The sequence below is a fragment of the Gavialis gangeticus genome, unplaced genomic scaffold, assembly GCF_001723915.1.
Source record: "Gavialis gangeticus isolate Ggan-Ray unplaced genomic scaffold, GavGan_comp1, whole genome shotgun sequence".
NCBI classification, from domain to species: domain Eukaryota; kingdom Metazoa; phylum Chordata; order Crocodylia; family Gavialidae; genus Gavialis; species Gavialis gangeticus.
This window is the reverse complement of record NW_017729001.1, coordinates 30,705,467-30,716,388: the sequence shown is the minus strand read 5'-3', so window position 1 is coordinate 30,716,388 and position 10,922 is coordinate 30,705,467. Positions and strand designations below refer to the sequence as shown.

The 10,922-nt window shown below is 58.4% G+C and overlaps 1 protein-coding gene across 1 annotated transcript in view; it reads left to right on the top strand.

Moving 5' to 3' along the window:
- ACAD10 (acyl-CoA dehydrogenase family member 10) overlaps positions 1-9,431 on the top strand; it is a 23,255-nt gene extending 13,824 nt beyond the window's left edge. Inside the window, exons 10-20 of the mRNA XM_019507228.1 lie at positions 1,381-1,568; positions 1,928-2,101; positions 2,880-3,259; positions 3,730-3,870; positions 4,262-4,399; positions 4,853-4,943; positions 5,824-5,982; positions 7,101-7,273; positions 7,969-8,112; positions 8,484-8,561; positions 8,928-9,431. Coding sequence (XP_019362773.1) covers positions 1,381-1,568; positions 1,928-2,101; positions 2,880-3,259; positions 3,730-3,870; positions 4,262-4,399; positions 4,853-4,943; positions 5,824-5,982; positions 7,101-7,273; positions 7,969-8,112; positions 8,484-8,561; positions 8,928-9,065 — 1,804 coding nt within the window. The 3' untranslated portion in view covers positions 9,066-9,431. The remainder of the gene's footprint in view (positions 1-1,380; positions 1,569-1,927; positions 2,102-2,879; positions 3,260-3,729; positions 3,871-4,261; positions 4,400-4,852; positions 4,944-5,823; positions 5,983-7,100; positions 7,274-7,968; positions 8,113-8,483; positions 8,562-8,927) is intronic.
- Positions 9,432-10,922: the final 1,491 nt, after the last annotated feature.

Here is a 10,922-nt window from a genome sequence, read left to right as displayed (position 1 = left end):
GCAAAGATCTATCAAGATCTACTTTACTTGTGCATCCAATTACACCTGATACTTTAGGGAAAATCTATTATGAACCTTGTTAATTGTGCAGCGCTGTATGTGAAGGATCAGAAAACTTCCTCCCTGACATCTCTATGTATCTGAAACATGAAATCTGATTATTAACTTTTAACAAATACATTGCTATAATATAGTTATTAGTTTGTCCTATTCATAGTTTTAAGTTCAGGTACAAGCTGGAAGCAAGCACCCAGGTGTTAGCAGGGCAGGACAGTGTGTGTGTAATGTGGCAGCTCCAAGGCCTGTTGTACATATGGACCTGTGCATGTTCAGCACCTGGGAGCCTGCATCTGCCATGGCTTCCTTGGGCCATCAAGAGGTGTAGTGCTCTGGAGACAGAGACATCTCTGCAACCCAACATTGCAGAGCACAAAGAAGTTGCTGTCAGCTCAGAGCCATGAGTGTTCCTCCCCATTAGCCCGTCTGGAGGGCAGTGGACTTCAGCAGCTCGAGGCAGGAGCTGGAAGTCTAGACCCCAGGGGTCTTGTCCCCACTTTGCTTTTTGATCCACACACTGGGGTCTCTCTCTGGCTGGTGGCAGCAGCTGAACAGAGACCTGAGGCTGGGGGTTGGAAGCTAGTTCCTGCTCCATTTCCTGTAGTTGGGGATGACGAGACATCACATGAATTATTGACAGATAGAACAGATTGGTGTTTGGATGCAGCCTGGTGTGACCCAGGGCATGAGCTTGCCCATGGCCCATGTGACACATGAGGTCACCACCCTTGGGGGCATGACACCAGAAAGCAGGAAGCTCATGGTGCAATTGGCTTCTGTCATTAGAAGTTACTACGTTGGGCATGGAGCAAAATCCTGACTTGTCTTATTGCCGGCGTGGGCACTGGTGCCCTCTGCTGGAGCTCCTGTGGGTAATACGGGCAGAAGATGCCACCGTCTTACTGTCCCTTCCTATCCTCCCATTGCCCCTGACCGGACAGCTGCCATTCACCTGTCTTGTCAGGACCTGACAGGCGGGGCTGGTGGGGCAGGGCTGATACGTGTGGCAGACTGATGCTCATCTGTGCTCGGGCTTTACGGCTTCCCATTCAGTTGCTAAACAGAACCAGCCTGAATGGGTTCTTTGCACGTGAGCAGCAGTCCCCAGATCCCAGGAGCTCTTTCAGCTCCGTGCTGAGAAGGGAACTGCGCAAAGCCCAACAAACAGTGATGCAGGGACCCAAATCATTAACAGACAGCACCTCTTCTGCCCGTCACTTGCCAAGGGTGGAGGGGTGATTGGGAACAGCTCCCAACTGCACAGAGCTCCTGGACACCTGTTTATGGGGAATGCAGCTCTCCCTAGTGAGTGGGGCTTTTTTTCCTGCAACAACTTTTCCCTGGCTCCTTGTCTTTCCGGTCCAGGCTGGATAACCTGATCTTTCACCCAGAGAGGCCACAAGTCCTTGCTGTCCTTGACTGGGAGCTTTCCACCTTGGGAGACCCCATCTCAGATGTGGCCTATAGCTGCATGGCTCACTATTTGCCATCTAGCTTCAGCCTGCTCAAAGGTACAGTGCTGGGCACAGATCACATCTCTTGCCCTCTTCAAACGCAGACCTGGGAAGCAGGAATGGACAGGCTGGTGTCCACAGCACGTGGCTGGAAATGGGGGAAAGGACTCTTCCTTCTCATCCTCTGCTCTCTCTCTGTTCCAAGTCCCTGGAGAGACCCGTCCAACCCCTTCTGAACGTGCTGTTAGCAGCATAGGCATAAGCTGGCTCCCCAGAGCTGGTCTGGGCCTGGGGTGTGTAGTTTTCTACCCTCCAAGGGGGAAAAATGCCCCAAATTTTGGGATTTTAGAGCGGAAGCTCAGCCTTACAGCCCCGCTCCGTGGCTGAGTCACGGTGCCACCCTATTCCTCTTTCAGGTCTGGGTAACTGCGATTTGACACACTTGGGAATCCCCACGGCAGAGGAGTACTTCCGTATGTACTGCGGCCACATGGGCATCCCGCCCATCGAGAACTGGAACTTCTACATGGCCTTCTCCTTCTTCAGAGTGGCTGCCATCCTGCAGGGCGTCTACAAGCGCTCGCTCACTGGTGAGGCCGCTGGGCTCCGGCATCAGCACAGTAGCTTGTGCAGCAGGGTTTTGCCACGAGAGGGCACCATGCCGAACTTTGAGCAGCTCTGGCATCTGGAGACAAAGGCAGGAGGCTTGAGAGGCAAACTCAGGTCCAGAGCAGGAGTGGAGAGCTGGATTCTAGTCCCTCCTTTCCACCATATCCCTCTGGGAGCCTTGCTGCTGAGAGAGTCATGTGGGGATAGGTTTTCACTCAGGCTGAGCCTGGCCTGGCACCTGGAATATAAACCAGATGCCGACTGCTCTGCATGGACCCCTGTCATGGGAGCAGGGGTTTGCCCTCCTGGCCCTGGCCAGACTTTCCCCAGTTGGAGGGAAGACCACACTTGAATTGGGGGGACTCAGTTTAGGCAGCAAGGTTGGCCTGTAGGTGAGATGGGGAGGCAGGGACATTATCCCTCCCAGCAGCATTTCCCATGGGGTGACCCCAAGCAGTAGGGAGCTGCCCTTGCAAAGGGTGTGATTTGTCGGTGGAGCAGGAACTGTGCACGTTGCTAAACCTCAAGGGTCTTGGTTGTCCCAGGTTGTTCCCTGGGCTGCTCAGGCCTTGTTCCTGTGGGGAGCTGGTGGGAGCCTGTCAGGAGGCCCAGGCGCCTGGTGTTTTGTCTGAGGGAAGGCAGTATTCTTGTCTTGTCCCTTTTGGACTCTGTAGGGCTGGTTCTGGTCTGGGCACCGCTGCCTTGCTCTGCACTGTGGATCTCCGAGCAGAGGACGATGCTTTTGCTTGCTTCACACAGGGCAGGCAAGCTCAGCCACGGCGGAGAGTGGCGGGAAGCAGGCTGAGTCCATGGCCGACCTCGCCTGGGATTTCGCCACGAAGGAAGGGTTCCGGGTGTTTAAAGCCATGCCGGCTACGAAGCCATTGGGGAGACCTTACAGCACCTGGGCCTGGCAGGGGCCATTCCCCAGGAGGAGCTATGTCACTGTGCCCCATTCCTCTTCAGTTCCAGCCCATCTGATTCTCTCTCCTGAGGGCCTTTCTGGCAGGGCAGAGGATCTTTATCGCAGACTGAGGAGATTCATGGATGCCCATGTCTATCCTGCCGAGCAGGCCCTGAGGGACCACCAGGTGTCGCAGACAAGGTGGACTCTGCACCCTCTCGTGGAAGAACTGAAGGTCAGTGATGCTCCTGCTTTGAGCAGCGACGTCTCAAAGTACAGCTCTCTAGGATAATGTGCTCACTGCCTGTGTCTGTCCCCAAGCCGTCTCTGAGCCAACGCTGCCCTGTGTCCTGACCAGATCTTGGTTGTGCAGCTAACAGAGGGGGAGCTGGGAGCTGGGTTCTCCCCATTAGCTGCACTCTGGTGGCAGGGTCTTTGTTATGACAGAAAAGACCCAGCTTGACCCTGATCCCAGGCCAAGTCCAGGCATGAAGGCTTCTGTGGGCTGGTGGCAGGATGAGCCCCATTTGTGGCCATGCTGCTTTGTGTGATGCTTGTCTCTTGATGAATGGGAAGGGCAGCACTCTGCCCTGAGCTCTGCCCGTGCCCAAAGCACACCCTTCCTTCCTGCCCGGAGGGTGTTCTGAAGGGCCAGGGGGTCCGGAGGGGAACCATGCCTCGTGTCATCCTGATTTATTCTTTCAGGTAAAGGCCAAGTCCGAAGGGCTGTGGAACCTGTTTTTACCCCTGGAGACTGACCCAGAAGTGAGATACGGAGCAGGCCTAACCAACCTGGAGTATGCCCACTTGTGCGAGCTCATGGGGATGTCTCTGCACGCACCTGAGGTACCTGCCTCTAGCAGGGAGTGTCCCTAGCCCTCGACCTGGCCGAGGAACTCCTGGTTGGTGTCTCCTGCAAGGAGTCCTCCCAGCCTCCTGGCTAAGAACATTCATGCTGCTTGGAGGAGCCTGTGCTGGCCAGAACGTGGCCTGGCTCCCTCCTCATCTGTCCATGCTGCATAAGGAGGGGAAGTAATGCTGGCCTGGGGGCTGCCTGGTGCTCTGGCTGGAAGTTCAGTCTGGTTGGAGCTTGCATCAGTCTCCTGCTGCCCAACTGGCAGCAGCTCCTGGTGCTTGGATGGGGCGGTCCAGGCGTTGCAGGCAGCGGGCTTCAGGGTGGATCTGCAGGCTCCTGTGCCCATACATGTGACCCCAGTGCTGGGCTTTTCCCCTGCAGATATTCAACTGCTCAGCCCCTGACACTGGTAACATGGAGGTGCTGCTGCGATATGGGACAGAGGAGCAGAAGGAGCGCTGGCTGCAGCCTCTGCTGAATGGGGAGATCCGCTCCTGCTTTGCTATGACGGAGCCACAGGTCAGTGCTGTGGCAGGACGGAGGGAAGCCCCTCTGTTCAGGCAGGGGCTGGTCCCACCCTGGCCATTGATGGCTGTCGTGACCTCCTGGCAAGCAGTTTCAATGGTGGCTGCGGGACTGCAAGAGCTCTGCGCCTGCCTTGTCCACATAGGTACGCTCAGGAAAGTTTAATCCAGATTAACTGGAGGTGACCATGGGAAATAGGCTAGTTAAACTGAATTACACCCCCTCCCCTCCCCCCCGAAGTGGACAGCCCCATTCAGAAGCGAAGGGGGGCTTTCATTTGCTGAGGCTCAATTCTCTTCCATGGCAAATTTGCTTCCTTCCTTTGCTGGGTCTGAGGCTTCCAGCCCTTCAGGTGCCTCCACAACACGGGTGGGAAAGGGCTTCCTGCAGCTCATGGCCTGGAGCAGGATGCTGGTGCATGTCTGAACCCGCCACATTTTTGCTTAGGTCGCTTCGTCTGATGCCACTAACATCGAGTCCTCTGTTGTGGAAGAAGAGGGTTTCTACATTCTCAACGGGCACAAGTGGTGGATTTCAGGTTTGCTTCAAGGCCTGTGGTTTCCTCCCCAGGTTGGGGGCTCCCCTGATTGCATGAAGCTGGCCTGGTAGCCGCTGAGGCGCAGGACCCTGCTAGGTTTGCCCTGCGCCTTGGTCACCCTATGGCCTCATTGTGGCAGGCCCAGGGTGTGGTCTCTGCACATGCTCTGCTAAACCCAGCTGCAGAGTTACAACAACTTTGTTCTGCTTCGGGTAAACTCGTGGCTGCTGCAAGCTGCTTGAGGTAGGGACCTCTCCAAGAAGCACCCACACTGCAACCCACAGCTTCCTGCTGGTCTGCAGGAAGGAAAGCCTTTGTGGAGGGACCCAACCGAAACAATACAGGGAGCTGCATGTGGCCTGCGGAGCTTTCTCTGCTGGGCAGCAGGGACCACAAGTGGTTGCCGTCCACGAGGGGCTTGGCGTGGCTGGGAGCCAGGTGCTGTCAGGCGGGTTCACAGGAGACGCAGCCAGCATTGGTGAATACCTCTGGCAGTCGGAGCAGAGCAGCCCGGGTCTGAACAGGTCTCGGAGACTGGACTGTTTCTCTGGGCCTCGGGAGGACTGTTCAGCGTGTGGCTTCTCACCAGCTCCCCCGTATCAGGAAAAGGACTCTTCAGAGCCCCTCTCATCCCATCTCCTCCCCACTTGCCTGAAACTCCTCAAACACCCAGAACAGTAACCGTGTCTTACGTTAGCTGTGGCCAGCCTGGCTGGGTCCACGTGCTCAGCTGACAGGCCAAGGCAGGATGTGACCCTGGGGCACCCAATTCAGCCCCAGCAGTCCTCCTGTAAAGAGGCTGGAGCTCCCTAGGCTTTATTTGGCTTCTGAAGTTTTCAGCACCTTTTAGGCAGGCTTGTGCTTTCTCTCCCTCCGGCAGGAGCGCTGGACCCTCGCTGCCGGCTCTGTGTGTTTATGGGAAAGACGAATCCTGGTGCCCCGCGCCACAAGCAGCAGTCCATGCTCTTGGTTCCCATGGACACCCCAGGTGTCACCGTCACCCGGCCTCTCAGCGTGTATGGCCTGGACGACCCCCCAGGTGAGGCAGGGAGTACGCGTGCATCCTAGTCCTCCACTCCTCCTCTGCCTGGGCCACCACAGGCACCTGCAGAAACCCATGGGGTGTGAGCATCACGCAGTCCCCCTCACAGCGGACAAAGGTGCCTGGCTCTGGTTTTGCCAGGGTACATGCTGTGATGCCTGTGATAGCCACCTTTATCCTGAGCCTCCCTGGGTTTGCCTCACAGTTCCTCTAGGAGCTGGGCCTTATTTTCCCCTGTGATGCTGAGGGGGAAGCTGAAGTGCAGACCAGCAAAGACCCCAGCTCCAGCCTGCAGTCACACACCCCTCCCTTCTCCCTAGTATGTACAGGACTCCAGGGTCCTCTCTCCAGCTTGGCCGCTGACTCCACATGGGCAAATCGTGTGACTTCTCTGTGCCTTTGTGTGACAGGACTTGTCTCCCAAGCGTATTGTGCAGGGCAGGAATGGCAGGATAATCCTGCACCCAGTGTATTATCCTGCTACTTCCTTCTAAAGCAAACACAAGACCCTTGCTTCTGTTACTGAGAGGTGTCAGTGACAGAAGTAGACGGTGTTTTGTTACTAAACCGCTGCTTAGCCCCCACAGAAATCCTACCCGCTGTTTGCTCAGCTCTTGAGCCCTTAGGTAATGTTTCCTGCCCCTGTCAGGGAGAAACCACAGGAAAAACAACCTCAGCATTTGACTCTCTCTGTTTGGAGTCTCTGCATGCAGAAGATCAGGTGAGTGGCTGGGGCTGGTGGCAGGAGCAGGTAGCAGACCTGGGAGGCCCCTCCCAGACCTTTGCCTTGGGCTTCAATTTTTGTTCAAGCACTAGAAAAACCCAGTTGTTCCCCCTGTTTATGAGCTCACTGGGGAGGGCAGCGTTACTGGCTGGCTCCCTGCTGCCAGCAATGTTGGGCCTTCAGGGGCTCCTGCTTTAGGCCCAGTGCAAAACCCGGTGAAGCCAGTTGGGAGTTTTCCCTATGGACTTCAAATGAGCCCCATGAGATGCAAGCCATGACATCCACCCCCCCGTCTTACGTGGGGCAGGCAGAGAGGAAGCATAAGGAGGAAATCCCAAGCCTGGTAGCAAGCGGCCCCCCAGCTTCTCCTGCTCTGTGCCCGTCCCTGCAGCTGGCCATGGGGAGATCTTATTTGAAAACGTGCGCGTGCCAAAGGAGAATATGCTGCTGGGACCTGGCCGAGGCTTTGAAATTGCCCAGGGGAGACTGGGGCCTGGACGGATCCACCACTGCATGCGGCTGATCGGCTTTGCCGAGAGGGCGCTGGCTCTCATGAAGGAACGCGTGAGTGTCTCCAGCACCGTCCCTCTGCCCATACCTGGTCCCTTCTGCAGCAGCGGTGGGAGCGCAGCCTTCCTGCGTCCCAGCGTGGGCAGGTCTGCGCTCTGGCGTGTGCGGGGAGTGTCACAGGGCATCCTCACTTCTCTGTGATCTGCCCTTCTGAGGGGGAACAGCTGCTTGTGCACCCTGACAAAGCCTTCTGCACAGCTTCTTCCCTGTTCCTCGCCAGGGAGTAACCCTTCCCATTCCCCACCACCTCCACGTGTTGGTCCGTCCCCAGGTGCTCCCAGATGGAAGCTGCTGTAGCATCGCCACATGCTCCTTATGCTTTAGGCCAGTTAAGTCCATCCTGCTGTTGGCACTGGGGTGGGTACCTGAGCCCTGCTCCCTGCTCAGCGTCTCCATCATGCAGTCCCTCCTCTGCACCAGACGCCCCCGCTGCAGGGCTGAGGAGAGACTTAGGGAAGGTTGGAAACTATCCTGCTGCTTGCTGACCAGGGGCACGTGGCTTACGTGGTAACCAAAGCCCTAGCACTTGGGTGGAGGCTCCTTTCCCCCGTTCTCAGCCCAGATGCGGCTGGGGTGGAGTGGGGGCTGCACCAGGCCTTGTCAGCAGCTGCTCTGCTCTGTCTGGTCTTGCGTAGTGACTGGGGCCTCTCGTGCTCAGGGTGGGCCTCGGTCCCGTGTGCTTATTACAGGTGAAGTCCCGCGTGGCTTTTGGGAAGCCCTTGGCAGAGCAGGGCACGATCCTGGCAGACATTGCCACGTCCCGAGCCGAGATTGAGCAGGCCCGGCTTCTGGTCCTGAAGGCTGCCCTTCTCATGGACACAGTTGGCAACAAGGTGGGTGGCGGTGGCTGACAAGGTGGGTGGCAGTGGCTTTCCTGAAGGAACGGCCTGGCCCACTGAGGTGTCTCATCTCCAGGGAGGAGCTGGCCTGGTGAGTCTTGTGGCCGTGGGTTTCCTTGTTGGATGCCTTAGCAGAACCACAGCGGGGCTCCCTGCTAATGTGCCTGGGGGTCTGCTCCCTGTGCTGCTGCGATGGCAGTGTTGATACAGTGCACCCATCTAGGCTCAGACAAGGGCTGGGACTAGGATTGCCCAGGGCAGGTGGTCTAGCCAGAGAGGTGGGTGCAGAATTTAGCACTGGGCAGTGGAGGAGGGCTGCAGGCCAGGCTGAGGAGAGTAATGGGCTTTCTCCTGGCTGTGTACAGGCAGCTGCTCTGGACATTGCCATGATCAAGCTGGTGGCTCCGGCCATGGCCCTGCATGTCACTGACCGTGCCATCCAGGTGAGCAAAGCGGCTCCTCATTCAGCCCCTCCCCACCTAAGAGCTCGGCCTGAGTAAAGCAGGCAGCTGGTTGAAGCCGGGTCTGGCTCCTCAGCTCACAGACATGCCTGGTCTGTTCTTCACTGTCTCCCAAGACACATCCACGCTCCCTGCCTTCCCCTGCACTACCCCTGGTCTGGGATCTGCAGCCTCCGGGCCAGAACCTTCTGCTGCTGAGAGCCACGTGCCGGCACCTAGACTCCCTGGGCCGCCAGCATTTGCCATCCCACTTCCCCCATGCCACTGGCCACCCCTCTCTGACTGCTATTGCTGTCAGGTCCTGTCAGCCTGGTCCTGACCTCCCGCCTTCCTGCTGGTTTCTTGCAGGCCTTCGGAGCGGCTGGCCTGAGCAGCGACTACCCGCTAGCCCAGTTCTTTGCCTGGGCCCGAGCCCTGCGCCTTGCAGACGGGCCCGATGAGGTTCACAGGATGACAGTCGCTAAGTTGGAGCTGCAGGCACTGTGAGGGGGTGGGCAAGGCGTTTCCCTGCAACAGCCTGGGGCCGCAGGACATGAGGGGCTTGCTGTGATGAGCGTAGGCACGCATGGCTGTAGCGGTGTTGGTGCCTCTAGGCAGAAGGAGTGTATTGGGAGTGTCTGCAAGCCGGGCAAGGCTGGCTGGGTGCACTGGGCCCTGCACAGCTCTGCCCTCCTTCCCCATGTCCGGGACCAGCAACCGTTCAGCCGTCAGAGATGGAGAAGCGGTGCCCCTTGTCACACCAGCAGCCGCTCCAGGGGGTCTCCATCCTGCCAGAATCATTGGAAAGACTCTCTTTGCTTCAGGGGGCTTCGGGCCGATCTTTTGGCACACATTAAACCAGTACAGAAAGCAGCAGGCTCTCTTGGTTGGCGCGGAGCTGGGTCCCTACCCTGATGTGGCTGGGTGCCCTCTCTGCTGCACTGCCCCTTTCCCACCAGGACCCAGCGGCTGGGGAGCAGGGAGGCGTCTGCTCCCACACCTGTAGCACAGCTTCCCCTTTGCCCATGAGGATGGCAGCACTTAGTTGTGGCAGTCTACAGTGGGCAGAAGGCAGGGCAGGGTGGTATCAGCTGTTGCTGTCAGAGCTTATGCTTCTCTGAACCTTGCCCTGTCTTCACCTTTGTAAGGACCGGGGTGTGCCTGTGCCCTAGCCCTGCTGCGGTGGAGCTGGGGGAGAGGCATCTTTGCAGGCTCTCCCTGCGCTGCGTGTTCCCAGCCACACACGGTTGTCGTCCCTGGCTCTGCAGGTGTTTGCTGTGCTGGACATGTTGAATCCCTGTGTTCTGCAGGCTCCAGCAGTCAGAACAAGGATATCCTGCCCCAGCACGGGCTGGGTGTGCCAGGAGCAGAGGCACAGGACCAGTCACACTGTGGGGGTCGGGGAGCTGGGGGTCTGGCACAATCAGCCTCGGTTCCACCAGTGGGAACGCAGCCCGGCTCCCTGACTTCACCCGCTCGCGCCGGCCGCCCTGAGTGCAGAACGTGGCCCCTTGCTGCAGCTGGGCTGTGTCCTGCTCCGGGGCAATGGCAACGATGGCGCTTGCTGGCTGTGTCAAGTGCCCCGAGATGGGCTGATGAAGCCAGGCTCTGGGGCGCTGGGCATGACTGTACTGGGGCCAGGGATACAGCTGGACAATGTCTAGGGGCCACCAGTTCATTCCCCTTAGGCAGTTAATCCATTTGTTCCTGGGTACCTGCCAGCCTGTTACATGGCTGCCCTGCGTGCTCTGCCCCCAGACGTGCTCCAGCGGCCAAAAACCTGAGGGTTTGACATCAGGAGCAGCTTTGAGTGCACCAGGCAGATGCAAACCCACCCTGGGCCCCGCTCTGCCGGGCTCTAGCCCTGTGCATGGCTTTTCTTTCCCCATGCGCCGCTCTGCGGCACTGGTCAGTGTCCAGCGAACGACCCAGGGACACGATTCCAGGCAGCAACCACCGCCAGAGCCCTGTCGGCTTCGGGCTGCACCGGGGATCCTGCGCTTCCTCTGCAGGTGCCAGCTGTGCGCCGCACAAACCGAGCAGGGATCCACCGGGCAAGTCTAGAGCTCCGGGTCTTTGCAGACTGCTGCTCCCTCCCTGCCCCCCTCTTCGGGGACTTTGGTCTTTTATTCCCCTGCCGCCCAGAGACCAGAAGAAACTAAGAGCTGGTGTTTGCCCAGGGGCCCATGGAGTCTCCCCGGTCAAGACAAGGGTGTCCCCAGGGGTGCACGGAGTGTCCCCAGGGCAGACAGGGGTGCACGCAGGGGTGCCTGCAGCCCCCCCAGGGGAGACAAAGGTGCTCCAGGGCTGCGCGGGGTCTACGCAGGGTGCGGCGGCGGGAGGGGAGGCCCCCGGGCCGGGCAG